The sequence below is a fragment of the Hemiscyllium ocellatum genome, chromosome 30, assembly GCF_020745735.1.
Source record: "Hemiscyllium ocellatum isolate sHemOce1 chromosome 30, sHemOce1.pat.X.cur, whole genome shotgun sequence".
Taxonomy (NCBI): Eukaryota; Metazoa; Chordata; class Chondrichthyes; order Orectolobiformes; family Hemiscylliidae; genus Hemiscyllium; species Hemiscyllium ocellatum.
The window spans coordinates 20,380,885-20,408,167 of NC_083430.1; the positions used below are offsets into that span (position 1 = coordinate 20,380,885).

A 27,283-nucleotide genomic window follows, 5' to 3' on the forward strand; every position below is an offset into this window, starting at 1 on the left:
AAGGCTGGCGAATAACCGATGTTGTTCTTCTGTTTAAGAAGAGCAACAGGCATAATCTCGGAAATTATAGGCCATGAATTCTTGCATCAGTGGAGGGGAAATTATTGGAGAAGATTCTTGGTGGCAGGATTTACTCACATTTAGGAAAGAATGGACATATTACTGATAGTCAGCGTGGTTTTATGCAGTGAGAACTTGTCTGACAAATTTGATTGAGCTTTCTGAGGAACTAACAAAGATGGCTGATGAGAGTAAGGTAGTAGGTGCGGTCTCCCTAACTCTACTAAAGTATTTGACAAGGTCCCTTATGGTAGCTTGTTCCAGAAGATTCAGTCACATGGGATCCATGGTGAACTGGCAAATTGGAAACAAGATTGACTTGGTCATAAAAGGCAGAGGCTAGTTGTGGAACATATTTTTCTGACTGGAGGCATGTGAAAATTGGTGTTATGCAAATATCTATGCTGGGACCTCTGTGCTTTTAATTTATATTCAGAAATGGTCTCGATGAAAATATAGGTGGTCTGCCGAGTCTGTTTGCAAACAGCGTGATAATTGGTGGAGTACTGGATCATGAAAACGTTTATCAAAGGAGACATCGGGCTGTAGATCAGTTGAAAAGTTCAATGGAGAAAGGATAGGTGGTGTTTAATCCAGACAAGTGTGAGGTCATACATTTTGGGAGGTCAAATGCATGAGGAGAGTATACAGTAAATAGCAGGACCCTCAGGAGCATGGATAAACAGAGGAATTTTGGGATACAAGCCCAGAGCTCCAGGAAAGTAGCAACAGAAGTAGATAATATGAGCCAGAAGGCAGAGAGTATGGTTACATTCATCATTCAGGGCATTGAGTCTAAAAATTGGCAAGTCATGTTGCAACTGTTTAAAACATTAATTCCGACATTTGGAATGTTGTGTACTGTTCTGGTCACCACACAATCGGAAGGATATGGAGGCTTTGGAGAGGATGCAGAAGAGATTTACCAGGATATTGCCTGGATTGGAGTATATTAGCTATAAGGAGGGGTTGGACAAACATGTACAGTTTTCACTAGACCATCAGAGGATGAGGGATGACCTGATAGAAGTATGTAAAAATTATAAGAAGCATGGACAGGGTGGATAGCCAGAGTCTTTTTCCCAGGGTAAAAATGTCAAATGTTAGGGGATATAGGTTTAAGGTGAGAGGGGAAAAGTTTAAAGGAAATGTGTGAGGTAAGTTTTTACACAGAGGGTGATATGTCCCTGGTACACGCTGCCAAAGTAGATGATATAAGCAGATACAATAGTAACATTTGAGAAGCATTTATACAGGCATGCAAACAGGCAAGGAATATAAGGATAAGGATCATGTTCAGGCAGATAGGTTTGTTTAGAATGGCTTCATAGTTGGCAAAAGCATGTTGGACCGAAGGGCCTGTCCCTGTGCTGTAATGTTCTATGTTCTGTTGGGAAATATTATTGTAAATCCTTTGATTAGCCAAGTGCATCAATATATCGCCTCCTGTTGTGTTAGGTAATCCAGCATAAAAGGTTGATGCGTACTATCTGCTGGCTTATTTTAGCTCAGTTGCAATAGAGCACTACAAATGGGTTTCGCTTCCACGGATTAAGGAGGGAAAAGATAGCCAAATTTCATTGCTCACTTGCCTTCCTGTATGTGTGTGTTGATTGCCTCCACAGACAAGAGTCATAGAGCTGCACAGCATGGAAACAAATCCTTCAGTTCAACTCGTCCATGCCAACTAGATATCCTGAATTAATCTAGTCCTATTTGCCAGCACCTGGCTCATCTCGCTCTAAACCCTTCCTATTTATATACCCATCCAGATGCCTTTTAAATGTTATAACTGTACCAACCTCCACTACTTCCTCTCGCAGCTCATTCCATACACGCACTACCCTTGGCGAAAGAAGTTGTCCGTTGAGTCCCTTTTATATCTTTTCCCTTTCACCCTAATCCTATGCCTTCTAGTTTTGGACTCCCCTACCCTGGAGATTTTATAACCATCCATAAGGTCATCCCTCAGCCTTCGATGCTCCAGGGAAAATAGTCCCAACCCTATCAGCCTTTCCCTTTAGCTCAAATCCTCAAATCCTGGCAATATCCTTGTAAATATAGTCTGAACTTTTTCAAGTTCCACATCTGTCCAGTTTCACAACACCTTTCCTAAATCAGGACAACCAAAATTGAATGCAGTACTCTAAAATTGGCCTAACTAACGTCCTGTCCCACATGATCTCCTGACTCTTCTGCCCAATGCACTGACTAATAAAAGTAAGTGTACCAAATGCCTTCTTCACTACCCTGCAACTAATAGGCTGAATAGCGTGAGGACAATGGCCTTAATATTTCCAAGGAAGCAGGGAGTGCAGGAAAATTGGGGTAGGTGTCTACAGGCTAGAAGTCAGGAAATTCAAAGAGGACAGAGGTCCTGTCAAATTTATTGCCAGGATTTCATTTGCATCTTTGTTTTGTTTCTTTACCAGTTGGGAACCAGCCAGATTCAGAGACTGGAGACAATCCCAGGAAACTGGTAAAATTTGGATATTGGTGGGTCAATGGAGGGAATGAACTCTGGGTTACATCAGTGAGAATGGGGAGAAAGGTTGTTTTGGATTTGTAGCTCCTGTAGCATTTTGTTCAATCCTGATTGAAAATCTCAGTAAATCGAGATAGCAAAGCTGACAAATGCTGTTTTACTTTAACAACAGATGAATATGATTTGTTTACTTTGAACTGTCAAACTGATTCAAAGGAAATTATTTACAGATGGAGTACCTTAGCTTATTGACCAGACATCTATTGATTTTGACTTCTGCAAGGCCAGATTCAGACAATTTTCTCATCTAGTTCCATCTTCATGTCATCAGTATACCCCTTCAAATGCATTGGAAATAAATCCACAAAGATAAAAACAGGATATTAAAATGAGTTCTAACTCTTCATAGTTGTGCAATTCACTCTTGCATATCCATTTATTATCCACTTCTCCATTCCATATCAGAATGAAAGGTTATTGTCATGCTGAAATTATGGGTGTGTAGATAACTCCAATAAATGCGTGATAATGCAAGATTGTATCTTGTTTTGAAATTTTCAGTTCCATTTTCATGGATTTGTTAATTCACTCACAATTATCAAGCTAAAGGATGTGTTAAACAGCATGAGGAGAAAATCTACTAACCCAGTTTGTTATTATTGAAGCAGTTCACCCTATATGTGTCAGAGCTGTCATGGTTAGCAGACATTTACCTGATTTGGATGTCTTTTTGCCCTTAAATTTGCAAAATGCCATGAGGGTCACGACCATTTAAGCATCTCTTAAGCAAGTATTCAAATTACATACCCACCCATTCAACATCCTGGCAGCAATCTGGCAGAGCAGATCAACTGGCAGTGCCTCAGTGTAAAAGCTCTTATCCTAATAAACACTTTCAACTTAACCTCAACATGTCCTATAACCCCAAGGGATCTCTGTGCTCCTCTGACATTGTCCTTTCTGCACACCTAACTGTAATTGCTCATTTTGTTGAAGCGGTGTATTCAGTTATTTAGACCATAGATGATGTACACATTCCTGCCTGCTTCTTTGCTCTGATAGTCTAATGCTTCTGTCAAAAGGCCTACCATATCGTTTGCTTTTCTAATTAATTTGTGAACCTATGTATGCAATGTCACCAGGATGTGCTATCAGGATTTCTCACCAGTTAAACCATGTTGCTTTTCTATTTTTCTACTAAATAAATAACTTCAAATTTGTATTGTATTCCATATTCCATCTGCTGTCTCTTCTCCACACATGTAACCTCTTTACATCCTTTTTTGCAGTCTCCTTGTGTCGCTTGACTGCTTACTTTCTATACTAACTTGGTATAAAGCAGCATATGGGGTTATATTTGTTTCCTTCCAAACCATAGGGACTATTTTGTTTCGATCATCACTTTAGCCACATGTTGTAAAATCCTAGGATTCAGGCCTTCATGCAGGACAATGGGCAGCCTATAGATACAAACGATTCTCAGATGCTATTTCCTTACTCATACTAATTTATTTTAGTTCCTCATTCTCACTAGTCCTCTGTTTTCAAACTACTTCTGGTGTTTTGTATCATGAAGTCAACAGAAAATATTTTGTTTTCCTATGCCAATTTCTTATTTATCGTTGTAATTTACCTACTCTCACATTTAAGGGACCCGTGTTTGTTTTTGCTGATCCCTTCCTTTTTGATAACTGGAGAAGCTTCTTTCATCCATCATTTCATCTTTTCGAAGTTTGCTCATCTTATTTTCTTCTTCTTAGCCTCTGCTGATCTCTCAAATCTTCCCAATGCTGGGGTTTTCTCTTAGCTGTGGTAACTTTCCGAGTTTCTTCATTCAACGTAGTCTGTCTTTAAACGCTTTTTATTATTTGGATCATTTTGGATCAATTTTATGAAATGGTAAGAGAAAGGGGAGAAGTCATCTTCAAGGGTGTCCTTTTCAATATAAGAGTCTCCCTACTAAAGATCGCACTTTCCCTTCCCAGCAACTTGTTATGACTGTGAAGTGGGCTTCCTGTAGGTGAGTCAGCTTCCAGCTGATTTCCCTTCCAAAGGGAAAGCCATCCATTCCCTTCCTCTCAATTTTCAGCCACTGTGTTCATTATTGAAACAGTTACTGTTGTTTCCTTGTCTTCATATTTATGTTGGAAACACAAGAATAACAGCAGCGACATGACAAAATCTGTATTAATTGAAAATGTCTTACATAGAGCAACACATTAACAATGCAGATAGCAGGTAAAACAGGGGCTTTTTGGGAACTGAAGGACCTCCAAGGAAGCATGTCTTACAATGGAATTTTGAAGTAAAGTTAATCATTAGTGGAAAATTTTATGAGATCATAGCACTTAGGAGCAGAAATGGGCCATTCGGTCCATTGAGTCTGCTGTGCCATTCAGTGCGCTAATGGCTGACCTAATGACTTTAACTCTACTTTCCTGCCTTATCGCCTGCCTTGAGTTCCTCACTGATAGACAGATTTTCAATTGCATCCTTGAATACACTTCATGATCCAACCTTTATAGCCCTCTGTGGTAAAGAATTCCACAGATGCACTATCCTCCGAGAGAAGTGATTCCTCCTTATTTCTGTCCTAACTGGTGACTCCTCTGAAAAGTTCTAGACCTCAAGCAGCATTCCTTTTGGGAAAACTTTCATTTGGATGAACAGAAATTCTAAGCAATGTTTGATTTGCAAACCTTTAAACATGACTGTGTCTAAATTCAAACTGACCAGAAAGTGGTTGTCAGAAAGCAAGCCTTTCAAAAAGGCTGAATTGTTAAAATTAATTGGTCATTCTTTTTTTGTAATTCTTCAGTCATCTCATGTGGTGAACTGCCATTTCCTCCAAATGGCAATAAAATTGGAACATTAACAGTATATGGAGCGACTGCCATCTTTTCCTGCAATACCGGATACACAATGGTAGGATCCCGGGTACGGGAATGTCAGGCCAACGGGCTGTGGAGCGGAATGGAAGTGAAATGCCTTGGTTTGTATTTGATTATATTAACATAATAGTGTAGAAAACTCTTTGCCTTGTCAGCTGTGAAGTTTTGCTTATTTTATTTTGCTTGTCTTTACATGTAACAATTTTAGTTGTTCAGAATTTTCAAGAAATACCATTGCTTATTCATTGCTTCTGAAAGTTTGCAATTAAGTGTGAACATTAAACAAAGATATAATGGTAATGAATTCCAAGAAGGTCAAGTTGAGAAGGTTCCCATCTGTAGTTTTGAAAGTTTCCTTTCTGATTTGTCATTGTATTCATGCAATGTGATCATTCAGATACAGTATTTGGGATTAATCCTTTTTAAACCAGCAGCCCACTAAACCAGCTGTTTTAATTTTATAGCCAAGTGCCCAATTTAGCCTTCCTGAGTTATCACATTGGACTTGAAAGTACTAAAACCCATCAGTGTGCTCAACACAAAGTCTCTCCATATAAATAACTTAAAGGCTGCTTATTATATTGTCGTTTTTGTATTCTGTCCTGGAGTTGGAATCGATCAAGTCACAAATGTTACTGATTGCAGCATTTTCTTTGCTTCAGCTGGTCACTGTGGGATACCTAAGCCCATTGTCAATGGTCAAATAATTGGAGAAAATTTCAATTATCGTGGGACAGTGGTGTACCAGTGCAGCCCAGGTTTTCGCTTGATTGGAACTTCAGTCCGAATTTGCCAACAGGACCATCAGTGGTCAGGCAGATCACCTGTATGTGTGCGTAAGTATTGCTTCAGAATGTGATTCAATAATCAATGAAGGGAAGCCAAGTGCCTCAGGTGAAACTGTTTTGTTTCTCTTTCTTTACAATGCGCCAATGTATCTTCAAAACTGTCTTACTTTCCTGCATTTAATTACTTAGCTCACTTGGGTAACTGAGACTTTTCTTTTGCACAAGCTATGCAGAGCTTGATTATTGATGTTGAGTCAATCATAATAATACAAATAAAGGCAGTTAGATAGGGGCTTGCAGAAGAAAGGTGTTGAGGGGATCAGGATATTGGAGCAATGCTATGCTTAGCATTCAGTAAATTGTTGCTATTGCACCATTATAAGTCACATTCAATTTGCAAGAGTTAATTCCCAGAAAGGTATGTTGCCTAGGAAGTAGGATTAGGACCACTGATTGGGGGTACCAGACAATCCAGGGTGAATCTTCTTGCAGGGCACTCATTGTTGCACTACTGCTCGTGCTATTCTCATTTACACCATGTACCGTATCCAGCTGCACATTTCTGGCTGATATTTTCTGAAACTGGTCTTTTTAGAAATGCATGGTGTACCTGAAATCGGCCAAGGCTGGAAAGCGGAACTAATGAAGATTTCACGTAGTTTTCTTTTGGTGGTATAGACCTGATGGGCCAAAGAGCCTCTTCTGTACTGTATGATTTTATGACTCAATGATTCCTGCTTTGTAGTGCAGGATCATGAGGGAAGCAGAGCCACACCCCTTTGTTATGGCTGAGGGGTTGAGTCATGAGGTCAGACTAGGAGGGATCAAAGTGTCAGGGGGCGTCAGAGGTTTGGAGAGGAATTAGGATTTGAAGGGTCAGAGGTATGGGTGTAAGGGATGAGTTATATAGTGACATGGGCCTTTGGACATAGTTGCAACTATCCAACGTTTCCTTGGTAATGGTACAGGTCTCAGGATTTCTCCCAAGTCTTTGACTCCAACTCAGTGTTCAGATATTTGCACAAGATTCAACATAGCTGGAGAATTGCCCATTGGGAATTTGAACTTCCTGAGTAATTCCCATAGTCAGTCTATGAGGATGTTCAAGGGCTGTCTGTACATACCTTTGGCTTACTTGGGAGACTGAAAGATCTCCACCTATGGAATTTTCTTGTGCCAAATTTAGCTCAAGCTAAAGAGTTAAAATAACAACCCAACTGCAACTTTCAAAATGTATCCTTGATGGTACAGAGGTCAAAAGTATGGGTAGATTGCAATATCCAGACCAGAGTAATTATCAGCATGATGTATTCTCACATGAATGAGAGGCAATGGCAATAGGATCATTGGCATAATCAGAGATGTCAGTATCTGTAATTGTGGAATAAAGGCATCCATTCAGGTGTCTGGCTTCTCATTCTTCACCAGTGTTTTAATACAGGTTCCACGTCATTTTCTCTTTTAAATATTCTTTTAGGGTTGTCACCATTACTGACTGGACTAGGATTTACTGCCTGTCCCTAATTACCTTTGAGAAGGCTGTGATGAGCTGCCTTCTTGAGCTGTTGCAATCTCTGAGGGTTAGATGTGCCCATAGTGCTGCTTTAAGGCAGTTCCAGGATTTTAACTCAGTGGTAGTGAGGGGACAGTGATATAGCTCTAAGTTGAGAAGGTGTGTGGCTTGGAGGGGAACTTACAAATGGTGGTGTGCCCATGCATCTTCTATTCTTGTGCTTCTAAATAAGAAATATCACAGATTTGGAAGTTGCTATTGAAGGAGCCTTCATGAGTTGATGCAGTGCATTTTGTAGACAGTAAAGAGCGCTGTAGTATGTTAGGGGCTTGATGGGTTTTAACAGCCTTGATTCTTTAGGATGGATTTTATATTGATGTCCAATGGCATGCTAATTTATAACATGGAAAAGCAGAAAGCAACACACATAAATTGAATAATCTTTTTGCAGTTGACAAGTCCACATGCACATTTCAAACATTTGGTTAACAGCTGTGCTCATTTCAAACAATAGCTCAATCCGTTGCAATAAATAGAAAGTGTCTCACTGGTGCTGGTGAGTTTTTAAGAGTTCTTTCATTCTTGCTAAAGACAGTCATAACTCACACTAGTAGAGCTTTTGAGTTATGAATTGTTCTGCATTGTGCAAGTATAGAACCAATTTACTGTTACCAGTCAAATTCAACGCACTGGGAATGAACAACTAATTGACTAATGGTTGGTACTGCACAGTTTATACTGAAGAAGTGGTGACATTTCACTTCCAGTCAATGTGAACCAATCTGTTGTTCTAATGTTAACTCTTGTTGAGTTTATATGAATCATGTACTGAGTTTGTTTATATAGGGAACTGTGTGCTTTGAGTATGGTTCTGTGCACTCAATTTCAAGCAGAAGGGTTTCCCAATTAATTCTGCACAGACAAAAAAAAATGACAGTGTTCCCAAATTCCCCAAAAGTGTTCCAGCTAATTGTAGCCCCACATGGGAATACAGCTCCTTAAATTACCTCACAACAGCAACAAGTAAACTATTCCCTGGCATCCGAGGTAATATCTTCAGTGGCCATGGGTGTTCGTTATTATTTTGGTTAGAGATGGATCTTTCATTCACCTCTATTTAGCACTTGACACATTTTCTGAAAATTGTATAACTTGTACAACAATTATCATTGAGTATTAATTTGTGCCACATCTTAGTTTTAAATACAGCAAGTTTGTATGGGTTTGACACTATGAATCTATGATTTTCCAAGAGCATGTTCCCATCAAGAAATTTGCCGTGTGATATATATTTCAAGAAAGTCAGTGACACTCTTAGATATTCAACATTCTTTAGTTAGATTTTCTGTTGTGTATATTGGTGCCCACCTCATATCTGTGTACTTACCTGATTTTAATTTCAGACAAAGAATTATAAAATGTTTTGAATTTATCCATGGAGAAAGGGCATTCAGAATCTTAGAGCTTCACTGGAATATATTACTGATCAATTATATATTACCAAATAATTGTTGTTTTGCTTTTTTCTCACAGCTATTACGTGTGGACACCCTGGTAATCCAGGTAACGGCGTAACACATGGAACACAGTTTAACCTGAATGACATTGTTCGGTTCACCTGTAACCCAGGATATACACTTCATGGGACTGTTAGCTCCCAATGTCAATCTAATGGACAATGGAGCAACTCACTTCCGACTTGTCAAGGTATAAAGTATGACTTTTGTGCAGTTTTAACACTTCTTCAGTGATGTCAAACAGGGTAGAAAGGACCTTCACGTTTTCTTACTTTCCTACAGTGGTCAATTGTTCAGATCCCGCACACATTGAAAATGGTATTCGTCGGGTGCAAATAAACGTCGCACAAAGATTCAGTTACGGTAGTACTGTGTCGTATGAATGTAATCCCAGATACTACCTGTTGGGATCAGATGTTTTGACGTGTCAAGGAGATGGTTCCTGGGATCGATCTCTCCCAAAGTGTTTGTGTAAGTGATTATAGTGCAATAAACATTCAGAAATGAAGAGTCTATTTATTATCAAATTTTTAATCAAGTTATCAATGCCAGATACAAAACCATTACTAACAGAAATTGTTAAATTATTTCAATATATTTCAAACATCAAATAATCATCAATACTTTGAATTTTTCATGTTTTTTTTGTTTGCAATCACAAACCACCACAATCAAAGATATACATAACCCAGTCATCCGGAGAACTTTGATCCAGTACAAATCTTGGTCAGCTAACGAAAAGGGGAGACAATGTCATGTGCACTTTTTCAACTTAGAAAATTCAAAAGTAGTACCATTGCGCTGGTCATCCACGAGAACAAAAAAAGTATTGAATACAGTGTTACTTCATGACTGAATGAACTCATAAAAGTCTGTAAAGAAAAGCTGCAATTAACCCCAAAAAAACTTGCCTGTGGTTTCCTTTGAAAAAAAAATTGTTGAAGAAATTCCTGTATGGTAGTTAGTTTATGTCGCAATTTTCTATCTCTTCTTGAACCCTGGCCAGTATAGATTAGATTAGACTTACAGTGTGGAAACAGGCCCTTCGGCCCAACAAGTCCACACCGACCCGCCGAAGCGCAACCCACCCATACCCCTACATTTACCCCTTACCTAACACTACGGGCAATTTAGCATGACCAATTCACCTCACCCGCACATCTTTGTGACTGTGGGAGGAAACCGGAGCACCCGGAGGAAACCCACGCAGACACGGGGAGAACGTGCAAACTCCAACACAGTCAGTCGCCTGAGTCGGGAATTGAACCCGGGTCTACAGGCGCTGTGAGGCAGCAGTGCTAACCACTGTGCCACCGTGCCGCCCACATGCAGTGTAATACAGATGCATTTGATAGTGATGAGTGGAAGAGAATGAAGTTGTGTCATGGTTGCTATGTTGACAAGAAGGCTGTTTCAGGAACAGTGACAGAAATTGCTGGCAAACCTTCATCAGAACCTGATGAAGCGTCACTGGACTCAAAACATCAACTCCACTTTCTTTCCACAGATGCTGCCAGACTGCTGGGTTCCACCAGCCATTTCTGTTTTTGTTTCAGATCTCCAGCATCAGCAGTCCTTTGTTTTATTTGAGGATGTTGCAGACCCCTGACGGGCAATCTGAAGGTCCTTCGATGTTTTTGGTGTGCTGGGCATGCTCTGGTTTCGTTCAAATGCTACAAAAGCTAATCTGGAGTGCTAGGGTGCAAACTGTGATGGGGACAGCCTCTGGAACAGAAGTGTGGAATTATTCAGACTCCTGTGATTCGTTTGCAATGACTTGCAGTTGGAATATTATGTCACATACGTGTAGTAACCTCTCTATCCCATAGATTTTATGATGATTACTGACCATGCAGTGTAATACAGATGCATTTGATAGTTTATTTTGTTTAGCTTATGTTTAGCCACAGACTTCACAGAGTCATGTGGCACAATAAAACTTTTGAATTAAATTCCATAGGAGAAAGTGAGGACTGCAGATGCTGGAGATCAGAGCTGAAAATGTGTTGCTAGAAAAGCGCAGCAGGTCAGGCAGCATCCAAGGAGCAGGAGAATCGATGTTTCGGGCATGAGTCCTTCTTCAGGAATGAGGAGAGTGTGAATTAAATTCCATAGCTTGACCTTGGCAATTACCTGTTCATAGCGCAAACCCTGACTTTATTTAAAGCCAGTCATGCCACAAGCCTAGTCCACTGCAACTTTCAGGCCAAAATAAGACCAGTAACTGGAGCAAGACTGCCCTTTGATGAACATCACTCTATATATTATTAGCAGTGCTAGATTGGTAACCTCCTGGGTAAGTATAGGCTGAGTAGCTCAACATCTATTGTTGGAAAAGTTTTGAAAACAATTATCAAGGAAGTAAAAGCAGCACATTTGGAAAATCATAATCTAAACAAGTAGAGTCAGCCTGGCTTCTTGAAAAGGGAATTGTATCTGACTGATTTATGAGAGCTTTTCACTAAACTGCCAATCAGAGAGGTTAGAGGGGATGCAATAGATGTGTTGTATTTGTACTTTGAGAAGGTATTCAACAAGGTACCTCACAAAAGGTTAAGTCAGAAGGGCCCATAGTGTTGGAGGTAACATATTGATGTGGATATACAATTGGCTAGTGGGCAAGAAACAATGAGTGGAAACAAGGAGTTCTTTTTCAGGTTGGCGACCCTGACCAGTGGGGTTCCTCAGGGATCAGTGCTGGGACAGCATCTATTTACAATATATATTAATGGCTTGGAGGAAAGAAGTGTATGTACTCTAGCCAAATTTGCATTTGACACAAAAATAGTGGGAAAGTCAGGTTGTGAGAAAGATACAAACAGTTTGCAGAGAGATATTGATAGTGAGTGAGCAAAAAGTTGGCAAATGGAGCATAACATGGGAAAATGTGGAGTTGTTTATTTTGGAAGGGAGAAAAAAAGAACAGAATATGATTTAAATGAAGAAAATTTGCCAAAATGTGCAATACACCTAGACACAGAAAACTAGTACACTGGTGCAGCAAGTCATCAGGAAGGCGAATGGAAATACCTGCTCCTATTTCAAGGGGGTTGGAGTATAAGAGTAGGGAAGTCTTATTGTACAGGTGCTGGTGAGACTACATCTGGAGTACTTGGAGATGTTATGGTCCCCTTTACTTAAGGAAGGATATTATTTCCTTGGCGGGCGTTCAGAGGAGGTACACAAGCAAGCTGTGACAGAGGTTTTGTCTTGTGAACAAAAGCTAAACAGATTGGGACTGTGCTTACTTAAGTTTAGAAGAATGAGAGGTGATCTCATTGAAACATATAGGATCATTAAGGGGCTAAGAACATGTTTCTCCTCATGGAAGAGTCTGGGATCAGAGGGCATAGCTTCACGACAAAGGAACGCCGAATTAAGACTGAGGTGAGGAGGAATCTCTTCTCTCAGAGGGTTCTGAATCTTTGGAACTCTTTGCCATAGAGAGCAGTGGGGACAGAGTCCTTGTGTATATTTAAGGCTGATAGAGAGATTCTTGATCATTATGGAATAAAGGTTTATGGGGAAATTGCAGGGAAGTGGACTGGACTGCAGGAATATTGTATCAACCATGATCCAAATCAATGATAGAGCAAGTTAAAGGGGCTGAATAGCCTTCTCCTGTTTCTATTTTTTATGATCTTGTAGAGTTGAAAATTTACGTCACAATAATCAATGGGTCAAGATTTTCTCTTGCTGTTTACAGAAGTCTTTTGAACTCTGAGATATTTGAAGTATTTTGTGGACATAACAAGGAGCAATCACCCCATGAAAATAACTACAATCAAGGTTCACCTATAATAGTCCTTGGCTGAACGCAGACCAATGTATATTTAATCATCTGTAGTAAATCTAGTTTGCCTATAAGTCATTACGTTTTATTTTGACAAGTACAAAAGCTTTTTTCTGGTGGATATTGATATCAAAACTGCATTTAACCAGGTGTGGCATCAAGGAGCTTGACCACGAAGACCATCACCTTCTTGGGGCAAGTGGGGACGAGCAATAGATGCTGACCCTGCCAGCAATGCCCTTGACCCATGAGTGAATATGTTGCAAGTTGTAAAGTGCCCTCAATTATTTCTTCCTAATTTGGAAGTTGAGGAGATTGTAATCCTTCATGCCTATTGGAGTTACATTTGCTATCCTTGCATCTGTTGGGTGCAACTGTAATAGAATACACTCCACCGTCAGCATTATTATAGATATAGCATACTCCATCTTGTGTTTCATGTTAGCTTTGTATTGTTTGATTTTTAAGGATATTTTCAGAATGCAAATGAAATGCTTGTTTTCTCCCTCACTACTTTCCCTGTTAGTGATAACATGTGGTCATCCCGGAATTCCACCTGGTGCAGAACTGTACGGTGACCAGTTTACAGTTGGCTCCACTGTGCGGTATTACTGTGAAAGAAATCGTCGCTTGGTTGGAAATGCCACTCGTATCTGCCAGCTGGATGGGCATTGGAGTGGATCATTACCACATTGCTCAGGTAAACGTTCTTATGTCATTATACCAGGTTCAAAACATACCAGGTAAAACAAGCTGCGATCTTTGCTTGGATGTATTTAATGTTAAATGGAGGAACTGTTATATTTAATGTCTTTGATGTCTTAACAACAATTATTGCACTGACATAATACCATCAACATAGTGAATAATCCCAAGGCACTTTATAGTGGTGTTATCAGACAAACTTTGACACCAAGTGACATGAAGGGATTAGAAAAGTAATCAAATCTTTCATCAAAGTGATACTTAGTGGCAGGGGGTATTGATTTAAAAACAGAGTTGTGGAGAGAGGACATTCCAGGGCATAGAGTTGAGACAATGAATAAAGGAACAATGAAAGAATTTGGAGATGCACCAGAGGCCAGAATTAAAGAATTGTCTTGGCCTGGAGCAGGTTATGATCGAGAAAATCAGATATAGGAAGATCTAATTGAACCTCAAACAGTTGGACATGGGGTAAGGACATAAAGAAGAGGAAAAATTACTCCACATACAAACTGAAGCAGACCATGATGAAATGGTTAATGAGTTGTATTATGAATCCCTGAAATATAATCTCTGATGAATGAATGCTCTGGTTTCTAGAATTACGTATCAAGGCTATGCTGTATAATGTATAATGTGCTTCATTTCTAGTTATCTAGATAGTGCCTGGAGTGTAAAGAGGGCATAAAATGACAAAAGAAAAATGTTGTACTTAATATGGCAAGAGAAGTGAAGGAAAATGAGTTTTTCAATTATCATGAGAGAAAAGATAAGAGATGGAGTAGGTTACTGGAAGTAAGATCAGGTAAGGTCCCATATCTATTTAGACAGAATGAATAGGTTTCAGAAATAGAGTGTTCTGCCAAAGAGAGAGGTAACTTTTGTTGATCTGAAAAGAGAACTAGATGCAACTGCAAAAGTTCAATCCACATGGTTACCTTGGTTGTTGAACAGCGGTATAAATATAAGAGTGCAGATATTTCAATGGCATGGAAATTAACAATGAGCTGCAGGTATTAGTTATTGCTATTTCACTGAAAGTGACCATGACTGCAGAAAGCACCATTTGTGCATTTTAGTTTGTAAATCCCAATGATGCATTCTGTGATTTTGTGCTTTTGAGATAGACTTTGATTTAGACACCCTCTGCCCTCAAGTCTTCGCCAAAGAAAGTTAATAAAACATGGATTCGTAAAGGAAGGAAATATCATGGTGCAGAGTTGAGGCAATGAAGCTAAAGGAACAATGAAAGAAATTTAAAATGCACAAGAAGCCAGAATCAAAGAAGCACGTATGTTTCATAGTCAGTGTGACCAAGACAATTATTAAAATTCTAGATTTTATTAACTGCATTTAAATTTCCCCTATTTGCAGTGATATTACCATTACACCAGCATTTCCCTTGAGGTAATATTTATTATGGTTGATGTACAGCCCAATCCAAATGAACTGATGTCAGTCATAACAAGCTTATTACATTTGAACTATGGCTATAGTACCAAATGGGAGTAAGGCTATAGAAAGAGAACTAACACAGCTGGATTTTGGTCCTATCTGATTAATCTGCTGCCCAGTAACCTTATAATCAGGGTTCAAATTCCACCACGGCAGATGATGAAATCTGGATTCAATAAAATCTAGATTTTACGTAGTTATCCTTCTAGTGACTATATGATCATTGGCAATTGTAATTAAAACCCTAATGCTGTCCTTCCTTGGTCTGGCTGACATGTGACTCCAGACACGCAGTAATGTGGTTGACTCGTAAATGTCCTTTTGACATGTCCCCGAGAACCAATCAGCTCAAAGGCAAAAGCTGATAGGGATGGGCAGCAAATGTTGGCCTGGTCAACATTAGCTACTTTCCATGACAGAGTAATGTCAAAAAAAGTATGGCTTGTACTTTGTCCATTTCGAACAAATTTAAAACTCTGCAATCTTGATGTTGTGTCCTCATATCCAGCATAGTACCTTCGGCCTGTCAGATGCCTGAGTAGTATTTATTTCAGTGGGTCCTACCAAAAAGGGACAGCTGTGGCCTCCCACTGGCTTTTCAATTGCCAGCTGCGATCTCCAATACCTCTATTAAATTCAGACCATTGCTGAATTTTTCAATAAAGCAAGCATGTGTAATGTGACGTAACTAGTACAAAATTATGTTTCTTTCAAAATTTCAATTATTTGTTCATAATGGAATATTTACGAACAAAATCAGGCTGCTAAATTGTAATGTTTCTGTGATTAGGGCTCGTGGAAAACACATGCTTTTGTTTGTTGAGATTGTATTCTCCGCAGAGTCGTTTGGAATAATTACGAGTGAGGGAATAAGTGCCAGCATATTGTGCATACTGATTTTATTTCATTTGCATTTGTTGATCAATAGCTTTAACTTGTGAAAATCTTAAAGCAAGATCTGAGGCAAGCCTGCTCATAAAGGAACAGATTGCTAAATAATTGTGAATGTTAACCACAACGTTCTGATTTTATTTTCTACTTCTCCCAAAGCCCTGAGTTTTCCTTTGTTGTAAACAAAAATTCCATGTTGCAAGAAGTAGAGCATCTCAACAGTTTTGTCTCAATAATTTGGCATTTTGTTTTGCTTTGAGAGTTTCCATGTCTCCCAGTTTTTCATTTCTTCTTTGCCTTTGGCAGAAACTTGTGCATTGCCATTGCAGGACAAGTGAGCAGATTGCAAATTTAAACTGGTGTAAACTAATAGGATAAATGTAGATGAGGAGGGTGACAGTAGCATGAGGCAGAAGTCGGAGGGCTTGGTTCAGGGGATAATTCTGGGGGATGAGAGTGTCTCTCCAAAAGTACATGGTGACATATGGAAGGTCAGTGCAGATGATCTCAACTGGGATTGATAGAAAGAAAGGAATATGGGTACTAACAGTGCGGCAGAATATGTACTCACATTGGCAGGATCTGATCTGTGGTGTCCCATAGGCTCTGCTTTAGGGCCTCAATTACTCACTTCATTTATTAATAACTTGGATAATGGCAAAGACAATCACAAAGGCAAAAAGTGAAGACTTTTTCGAACAGAGATAAGGAGAAATGTCTTCAGCCAGATGAATCTATGCAATTCATTGCCACACAGGCTGTGGAGGCCAAGTCATTGAGTATATTTAAGACTGAGATAGATCGGTTCTTGAGTATCAAGGCTTACAGAGAGAAAGCTGGAGAATGGGATTGAGATAATTACCAGCCAGGATTGAATGGCGGAGCAAACTCGGTGGACTGAATGCCCTAACTTCTGATCCTCTGTTTTATATCTAAATTTGATGATGACACAAAGTTAGTTGGCACTGTAGACAGTGTATATGACAGTATAAAACTACAAAGGGACACTGATCAATAAGGTGAATGGACAAAACTGTGGTAAATGGAGTTCAACCTGAGTAAATATGAGGTTTTCCATTTCAAACTGAAAAGGGATAGATCAGGGAATTTCCAGATGGTATGAGGTTATACTGTTGTGCAAAACCCTGATTAGACTTCACTTGGAAAACTCTGAGCAAATCTGGGCACCACACCTTCGGAAGGTCATATTGGCACTGGAGGGAGTACAATATTGGTCTACAAGATTGATACCTGGACTTCAGGGATTACATTATGAAGAAAGATTGTACAAATTAGGCAGCATATATGTGGGAAGAAAGCAGAGTTAATATTTCAGGTCTGGTGACCCTTCTTACGGTTTGGATCCAAAACATTAATTTTGCTTTCTCTCTCAGATGCTACCTGACCTGTTGCATTTATCTAACAATGTTTCTGATTTGCAACGTCTACAGTCCTTTGTTTCTGATTTCCAACATCCACAGTCCTTGTTTATTGTATAAATTAGGCCTGTTTTCTCTAAAAGTTAGAAATGTAAGGGGTGATCTGTTTGAAGTTTTCAAGGCATTAAAAGGGAATAAAAACAGGGTCAATAAAGATAAATTGTTTCCACTGGTTGGGAAGATAAGTGATTGTTATTTGAGTGGAGAAGGAACCCGAGACGCTACATGTGTGGTGTCTCCCACCCACCCTCCCTCCTCTAACTTAAAAAAAAAGACTCAGTCGGCTGAACAGGTAAGCTACTTAATGTTCTTTTTTTGCAGCAGAGAGCGGCGGGAGCTGGGCGGAAGTGAAGTCGGAGGGCGGAGCTGGTTGGGAAGGTAAGTGATTGTTATTTTAGTGGAGAAGGATCCCGAGACACTCCACGTGTAGTGCCTCCCACCCTCCCTCCTCCCTTAACCTAAAAAAAAGGACTCAGTTGGCTGAACAGGTAAGCTACTTAGTGTTCTTGTTTTGGAGACTAAGTGTAGAGTTACAGCAGCGCAGTCAGTGGAATGTTCCTCCTGCAGGATGTTTGAGGTAAGGCTGACCATCGATGCTCCTGCCGACTTCATCTGCAGGAAGTGCAGCCAGCTCCAGCTCCTCACAGACCGCGTTAGGGAACTGGAGCTGGAGTTGCATGAACTGAGGATTATTCGAGAGGCTGAGAGGGTGATAGATAGAAGCTATGGGGACATAGTTACGCCAGAGAACAGAGATTGCTAGGTAACAGTCAGAGGTGGGAAGGGGAGGAAGCAGGCAGTGCAGGGATCCCCTGTGGTCGTTCCCCTCAACAATAACTATACCGCTTTGGATACTGTTGGGGGGGATGGCCTAGCAGGGGTAAGCTGCAGTGACCGGGTCACTGGCACAAGGTCTGGCTCTGAGGCTCAGAAGGGAAAGGGGAAGAGGAGGAGAGCGCTAGTTATAGGAGACTCTATAGTTAGAGGGACAGACAGGTGGTTCTGTTGCCATGGGCGAGACTCTCGGCTGGTTTGTTGCCTCCCGGGTGCCAGGGTCCGAGACGTCTTGAACCGTGTCTTCAGAATCCTTAAGGGGGAGGGTGTGCAGCCAGAAGTCGTGGTACACATTGGCACCAACGACATAGGTAGGAAGAGGGGTGGGGAGGTCATTCAGGAGCTCAGGGAGTTAGGCTGGAAGCTAAAACCTAGGACGGCCGGAGTCGTCATCTCTGGGTTGTTGCCGGTGCCACGTGACAGTGAGGCAAGGAATAGGGAGAGAGTGCAGTTGAACACGTGGCTGCAAGGATGGTGTAGGAGGGAGGTCTTCAGGTATTTGGACAATTGGACTGCATTTTGGGGAAGGTGGGACCTGTACAAGCAGGAGGGCTTGCACCTGAACCAGAAGGGCACCAATATCCTGGGAGGTAGGTTTGCTAGCACTCTTCGAGGGGGTTTCAACTAATTTGGCAGGGGAATGGGATCTGGAATTGTAGTCCAGCAAGTAGGTTAGCTGTTTTTCAGGATGTCCAATAATGTAGGCAGGCTGTGGAGAAGGTAGCACTGACAGGGAATACTTGCGGACACAGAGATGGGTTCAAGTGTGTATACTTCAACGCAAGGAGTATCAGAAATAAGGTGGGTGAACTTAAGGCGTGGATCAGTACTTGGGACTACGATGTTGTGGCCATCACGGAAACGTGGATAGAAGAGGGACAGGAATGGTTGTTGGAGGTTCCTGGTTACAGATGTTTCAGTAAGATTAGGGAGGGTGGTAAAAAAGGGAGGGGGGGGGGGGCGTGGCGTTGCTAATTAGAAATGGTATAACGGCTGCAGAAAGGCAGTTCGAGGGGGATCTGCCTTTGGAGGTAGTATGGGCTGAAGTCAGAAATAGGAAAGGAGCAGTCACTTTGTTGAGTGTTTACTATAGGCCCCCCAATAGCAGCAGAGATGTGGAGAAACAGATTGGGAAACAGATTTTGGAAAGGTGCAGAAGACCATAAGACCATAAGACATAGGAGTGGAAGTAAGGCCATTCGGCCCATCGAGTCCACTCCGCCATTCAATCATGGCTGATGGGCATTTCAACTCCACTGACCAGCATTCTCCCCGTAGCCCTTAATTCCTTGTGACATCAAGAATCTATCAATCTCTGCCTTGAAGCCATTTAGCGTCCCGGCCTCCACTGCACTCTGCGGCAATGAATTCCACAGGCCCACCACTCTCTGGCTGAAGAAATGTCTCCGCATTTCTGTTCTGAATTGACCCTCTCTAATTCAAAGGCTGTGTCCACGGGAAGCCATAGGGTAGGAGTCATGGGCGATTTCAACTTCCCAAATATTGATTGGAAACTCTTTAGATCAAGTAGATTGGACGGGGCAGTGTTTGTGCAGTGTGTCCAGGAAGCTTTTCTAACTCAGTATGTAGATTGTCCAACCAGAGGGGAGGCCATATTGGATTTAGTACTTGGTAACAAACCGGGACAAGTGATGGACTTGTTGGTGGGTGAGCATTTTAGTGATGGTGACCACAATTCTGTGACTTTCACCTTGGTTATGGAGAGAGATAAATGCATGCAACAGGGTAGGTTTTACAATTGGGGGAAGGGTAAATATGATGCTGCAAGACAGGATCTGAGGAGCATAAGTTGGGAGCATAGGCTGTCAGGGAAGGATGTCGTTGAAATGTGGAACATTTTCAAGGAACAGATACGAAGTGTCCTTGGTATGTATTTTCCTGTCAGGCAGGAAAGAGATGGTCATGTGAGGGAACCTTGGTTGACGAGGGAGGTTGAATGTCTTGTAAAGAGGAAGAAGGAGGCTGACATAAGGTTAAGGAAACAAGGTTCAGACAGAGAATTGGAGGAATACAGGATTGCCAGGAGGGAGCTGAAGAAAGGGATTAGGAGAGCTAAGAGAGGGCATGAAAAATCTTTGGCGGGTAGGATCAAGGATAAGCCCAAGGCCTTTTATGTGTATGTGAGAAACATGAGAATGACGAGAACGAGGGTAGGTCCGATCAAGGACAGCAGTGGGAGAGACTGTGTATTGAGTCAGAGAGATAGGAAAGGTCTTGAATGAGTACTTTTCTTCAGTATTTACAAATGAGAGGGACCATATTATTGAAGAGGAGAGTATGAAACAGACTGGTAAGCTAGAGGAGATACTTGTTAGGAAGGAAGATGTGTTGGGGATAGACAAGTCCCTTGGGCCTGACGGGATATATCCTAGGATTATGTGGGAAGCAAGAGAGGAAATTGCAGAGCCGTTGGCAATGATCTTTTCGTCTTCACTGTCAACGGGGGTGATACCAGGGGACTAGAGAGTGGCGAATGTTGTGCCCCTGTTCAAAAAAGGGAATAGGGATAGCCCCAGGAATTACAGGCCAGTTAGTCTTACTTCGGTGGTAGGCAAAGTAATGGAAAAGGTACTGAGGGATAGGATTCATGAGTATCTGGAAAGGCACTGCTTGATTAGGGACAGCCAGCACGGATTTGTGAGGGGTAAGTCTTGCCTTACAAGTCTTATTGAATTCTTTGAGGAGGTGACCAAGCATGTGGATGAGGGTAGAGCAGTGGATGTAGTGTACATGGATTTTAGTAAGGCGTTTGATAAGGTTCCCCATGGTAGGCTTATGAGGAAAGTCAGGAGGCATGGGATAGTGGGAAATTTGTCCAGTTGGATAGAGAACTGGCTGACCAGTTGAAGTCAGAGAGTGGTGGTAGATGGTAAATATTCAGCCTGGAGCCCAGTTATAAGTGGAGTTCTGCAGGGATCAGTTCTGGGTCCTCTGCTGTTTGTAATGTTTATTAATGACTTGGAAGAGGGAGTTGAAGGGTGGATCAGTAAATTTGCAGACGATATGAAGATTGGTGGAGTTGTGGAGAGTAAGGAGGGCAGTTGTCGGCTGCAAAGGGACTTAGATATGATGCAAAGCTGGGCTGAGGAGTGGCAGATGGAGTTCAACCCTGTCAAGTGTGAGGTTGATCGTTTTGGAAGGACAAATAAAAATGCGGAATACAGGGTTAACGGTAGGGTTCTTAGAGGAGCAGAGGGATCTTGGGGTCTATGTTCATAGCTCTTTGAAAGTTGCCACTCAGGTGGATAGAGCTTGTAAGAAGACCTATGGTGTATAAGTGTTCATTAACAGAGGGATTGAATTCAAGAGTCGTGAGGTGATGTTACAGCTGTACGGGATCTTGGTAAGGCCACATTTAGAGTACTGTGTGCAGTTCTGCTTGCCTCATTTTTGGAAAGATGTGGAAGCTTTGGAGAGGGTGCAGAGGAGATTTAACAGGATGCTGCCTGGAATGGAGAATAGGTTGTACGAGGATAGGTTGAGAGTGCTAGGCCTTTTCTCATTTGAACACTGAAGGATGAGGGGTGACTTGATAGAGGTTTATAAGATGATCAGGGGAATAGATAGAGTAGACAGTCAGAGACTTTTTCTCCGGGTACAACAGAGTGTTACAAGGGGACATAAATTTAAGGTGAAAGGTGGATGGCATAGGGAGGATGTCAGGGGTAGGTTCTTTACCCAGAGAGAGGTGGGGGCATGGAATGCGCTGCATGTGGGAGTGGCAGAGTCAGAATCATTGGTGACCTTTAAGCAGCAATTGGATAGGTATATGGATAGGTGCTTAAGTTAGGACAAAAGTTCGGCACAACATCGTGGGCCGAAGGGCCTGTTCTGTGCTGTATTGTTCTATGTTCTATCTATGTTCTAGAACAAGGAACTCTATAAGTTTGGGCCAAACCGTTCAGGAGGGATGTTAGGAAATACTTCTACACTCAAAGAATGGTGTATGTTTGGAACTTTCTTCCATAAATGAAAGTGAATGCCAGATAAATTGTTAACGTTAAATCTGAGATAAGTCCATTTTTGTTTAGCAATGGTATTTAGGGATTTGGACCAAGTATGGATATATGAAGTTAAGTCATAGATTAGCCACAGTCTCATTGAATGGGAAGCTCGAGGGGCCGAATAGCCTACTATTTTTCCTATGTTCCTTTTTTACATCTTGTTCTGAGATTATTCTCTTTGGTCCCATACTCTCCTGCAAGAGAAAATAGCCTATCTGAATCAACCCTGCCTATTCACATCAGAACTTTGTATGTTTCAATGAAGTCACTCCTCATTCTTCTATATTCCAGTGAGTACAGGCCCAAGGTACTCAAACTCTCCTCCATACCTACTATTAGCTGAGTGAATCTTCTCTGGACTGCCTTCAATGCCAGAATATTTTTTTCTTAGATAAGGATCCAATCCAATTCACAGTATTCCAGCTGTGGTCTGACTAATGCATTGTATAGTTTTAGTGAAACCTCTCTATTTTTATGTTCCATTCCCTTTGAAACAAAGGCCAACATTCCATTTGTCTTCCCTATATAACCCACTGAATTTAGATGCTCAGTTTCCCCAAATCCTGTTCATTGGCTTTCTGCAGTTTTTTTTTCCATTTAAATAATAGCTCCTCTATTTGTCTTCCCAAAGTGCATAACCTCACATTTTCCATCATTATATTCCACCTGCCAATTTTGTTGCCAATTCATTCAACCTACAGACTCTGTGTATCATCCTCCCCACTTGCCTTTCCACCTCTTTTTGTGCCATCTGCAAACTGTGGTACATTCATTTTCTCCATCCAAGTCATTGACATATATTCTGAATAATTGTAGCCCCAGCACTGGTCCCTGTGAATTACAGGTTTCCACTCTTTATGCCAACTTCCATGAGTTGATCAGTCCTCTGCCCATGCTTGTATATTACAGCCAACACCGTGGACTCTTATTGAATAGCCTGATGTATGATACCTTAATGAATGTCTTTTAAAAATCCAAGTGTCTTACACCCATGGCTTGCCTTTTATATACCCTGCTTGTTACTTCCTCAAAGAATTCTAGTAAATTTGTCAGGCATTATTCCTCCTTCACGAAGTCATGTTGACTCTGCTTGATCATGTTATATATTTCTAAATGTTCTGCTGCTATATATTTTACAACGGATTCCAATATTTTTTTCAAAAACAGATATTAAGCTCGATGGCCTGTTATTACCTGTTTTTTTTAATCTCCTGCCTTGCATAAAGTTGTGACATTGGCATGTTTCCATCTGTGATCTGGAACTCCAAATCTTCGATCATGCCATTGCAATCAGATTGCAGAGTAATCTATTCCCTCCTCATGAGTCAGGTGCCATTATACAGGCTTTATTTTCAAAGGCTTTATTTCTAGATCACCATGCTGAGCCAGTTTGCACAGGTTTGTACAGGACATGATGTTGCATGTTGCGCTGGGGTTTGTCTGTCATCTTATGTTCATCTGATGTTCTCCTTCTGCAGTTCTCATTCCAACAGTCACAAACGTGTCTCGCCTATCGGCTTGATTAACCAACTTGTTGCATGATGTACAGTGATTCTTCAGAATCTTTTGCTGTTGTCTGTCCAATGGGTGTATATTCCTGCTTGCTGTGCTTCTATTACACACAATGGTATGTCTGAAAATAATTCCGTTTCTAGGAGTGAGAACCCTTTTTCTCCCGACTCTGGACGTTGAGCAGTTGGTAAGTTGAGAACTTTGAGTGGCCTTAAATTGATCAACTTACAATCTTTAATTGCTGGTGTGCTGAAAAAGTTACCAATGGACCATGTCACTCATCTTTTATTGCAAAAGAAAGGTCTTGGAGAGAAATCAGCCCATCTTCACCACCTCCAGGGAGGGAAAGATTGTGCCTTATAGGAAATATTTCACAGTCACTAATATTTCAGAGTGTACATATACGATGGAGTTTAACTCTTGGAGAATGGTTGAGTGTCCCACTGAGTTGGGAATGCATGCAATGAAGGTTCTGGCAGCTTCCTAACTCCTCTAAATTAAGTCTGGCTATAAAATACGAAGATGGGACTTGAACCTAGCCCCCTGGCTCAGAGCTCAGCAACAGTACCACTGCACAATAAGAGTACTATGACTATTTAAGGCTTACCTGATTTTCTAAGGTCTGGTGGTGTTTTTCCAGTGTCACATTTTTCAACTCTGGTTGTATTTAACCTTGTCTGGTGATCAAACCTGTGACCTGGTGAGGATTTCCTCCAATTTTGCCCATGACAAACAAACAGAACTGCCAAAGACATGAGTTGCTCACAATTGAAAATACCCACTTGCTTAAAGCTAACTTCTTCCTTTACCTTTGCTGGGGCCTCTCCAACTTGCCAGGGCTTTCCTGCCTCATGTAAGTATACCTTCCAGCCAGCAGCTCCTTCAGTATTAACACTGGCCGCTGCTCCTGTCAGTACTGCCAGTCTGACATTCTACAGCAGTTCTTGCAGGACCCCAGGTAAGTGCCCAATTAATAATAAATCAAATTGAGGTTTAGAATGGCCGCAATAAGGTTGTCACCTCTTCTCTGGGTTCTATGCTCGTCAACATCTTAGTTGACTATGAGATATATATTGTATTGACTCTCAAGTAATGTTTATTGATTATATTTCAGATCATTATTCTGTGTGCAATCTAGGATACAATATAATTCTCTTGAAAATTTTATGTAAATATTTCCAAGAAAATTGCAATTTAACGTGCTAATACCTTCCAGTTACATTACACGTAGCTGTTAGCTGTCATGCTAAAAAGTGACATCTGACAGCAATTCCAATATTAAATAAAAAACAGATGTGTCACACCAATACGTAGTGCTCAGTTATCTTTCCCAACAAATCTTGACAAATGGTTGTTGTCAGTAATTGAAATTTCTCATGCCCAAATTAAAGTCATAAAAAAACTTGATTATCATTTTAAATCCACAATAATAAGCTTACATTTAATCTTTGTATTATCATTTAGCACCAGCAATGGCAGTTTTACTTTAAGGCCTCAGCAGCTTTAAACACCAAGACTTCATCTGGATATTGGAGGCGAAAGTGAGGACTGCAGATGCTGGAGATCAGAGCTGAAAATGTGTTGCTGGAAAAGCGCAGCAGGTCAGGCAGCATCCAAAGAGCAGGAAAATCGACGTTTCGGGCATGAGCCCTTCTTCATACCTGAAGAAGGGCTCATGCCCGAAACGTCGATTCTCCTTCTCTTTGGATGCTGCCTGACCTGCTGCGCTTTTCCAGCAACACATTTTCAGCTTCATCTGGAGATTTGTCACTTCAAGTCTGTCTGCATTAGTCTTACCCTAATTCTGATTTATAGTATTTCCTTGCTTAGAGTTGTATGTCAACAGGCAGGAGAAAATAAAAGGTTGCACTGTGTGGAGATAGAGGATTTTCTTGTTGTTTTCAAAAGGTTTTGAATGAAATTGCAGATTTATTTTCAAAGGTTTTGCTTTTGGCAAATTATGAATTTATGTAAATAGCTGACAATTGTGCTTTTCTAAGAGAAAGAATGTGAAATGCAGTACGTATTGAATTGCACCTATCTCTTTGCTATTCTTTCCAAATATCTTTGTTGCTATAAAAATACTGTGCAAACAGTGGAGTTTTCCTGTGTTTTGTGAGTTAATTTTATGTTAGTGGAAATTTACATTTCATAAACACTGTAAGTCAGCAAGCACTAGTAATACATTAAATCCGCTGCTTCTCCAATCTTGACACATACTGGAAATATTAGGAATGTTAGGAAATTGCATGATCACAACTTGTGATTTTGGTCCGTTAATTGAAAAATAAATAAATTTTATACTTAAAAGCTCAACGAAAGTTAGGAGCTTGCTGACCATGAGGAAAGTGGTGTGAGGTATACCATAGGATGCAAAAGGGGAGAGATGATGGAAAGATATAGGAGCTCAGTCTTTAGGGTATGGTTGTGACCTTACTGGTAACTGTTTTCTTCACCTGTACCTCTATTAGTCTGCTGAATTTTCCATCCCATTATGATCTTCTATCAGCAACACTGAATAATGCCATATTTTCCACCACTTATTCTAAAATCCTTCAGTTCTAACACATATCTAAGACTTCAACATGTCAAATCTTGTCACAAATCCCAAAGTATATGCTGTGCTTATGCTTGATCTCCATGAATATCATGTCATTAAAGTTGATGTTCAAAACATAGCATTGTACATAGTAACAGGAGCAGGCCACTCAGTACCTATGAGGAGAAAGTGAGAACTGCAGATGCTGAAGATCAGAGCTGAAAATGTGTTACTGGAAAAGCGCAGCAGGTCAGGCAGCATCCAAGGAGCAGGAGAATCGACGTTTCAGGCATGAGCCCTTCTTCAGGAATGAGGAAAGTGTGCCAAGCAGGCTAAGGTAAAAGGTAGGGAGGAGGGACTTGGGGGAGGGGCACTGGAAATTCGATAGGTTTCCACTCAGTACCGTTGACCTGTTGTGCCATTTTGTTAGATATTTGTACAGAATAAAAGATCAGGAGTAGGCCATTCAGCCTGTTATGCCTGTTTCACCATTCAATTAAATCAGAGGTGATCACCTGCCTCAGTGCCACTTTCTTGTGCCGTTGCCATATCCCTTTGTATCATTAATCTCCAGAAATATATAGACTTCTATCTTGGACAGACTGAATGATTGAGCTTCCCAGCCTCCTGGGGTATAGTAAAGGAAGAGAAAATGAGGACCGCAGATGCTGGAGACCAGAGTGGAAAAGTGTGGTGCTGGAAAAACACAGCAGGCCCTGCTGCGTCCGAGGAGCAGGAGAATCGACGTTTCGGGCATAAGCCCTTCTTCAGGAATGAAGAAGGGCTGATGCTCGAAACGTCGATTCTCCTGCTCCTCGGATGCTGCCTGGCCTGCT

At 40.9% G+C, this 27,283-nt stretch overlaps 1 protein-coding gene across 1 annotated transcript in view; it reads left to right on the top strand.

Moving 5' to 3' along the window:
- The window catches only part of csmd2 (CUB and Sushi multiple domains 2), a 605,906-nt gene that overhangs the window by 501,154 nt on the left and 77,469 nt on the right, over positions 1 to 27,283 (top strand). The window contains exons 47-51 of the mRNA XM_060847269.1: positions 5,364 to 5,537; positions 6,099 to 6,272; positions 9,271 to 9,444; positions 9,537 to 9,725; positions 13,574 to 13,747. Of these exons, the coding sequence (XP_060703252.1) occupies positions 5,364 to 5,537; positions 6,099 to 6,272; positions 9,271 to 9,444; positions 9,537 to 9,725; positions 13,574 to 13,747 (885 nt within the window). The remainder of the gene's footprint in view (positions 1 to 5,363; positions 5,538 to 6,098; positions 6,273 to 9,270; positions 9,445 to 9,536; positions 9,726 to 13,573; positions 13,748 to 27,283) is intronic.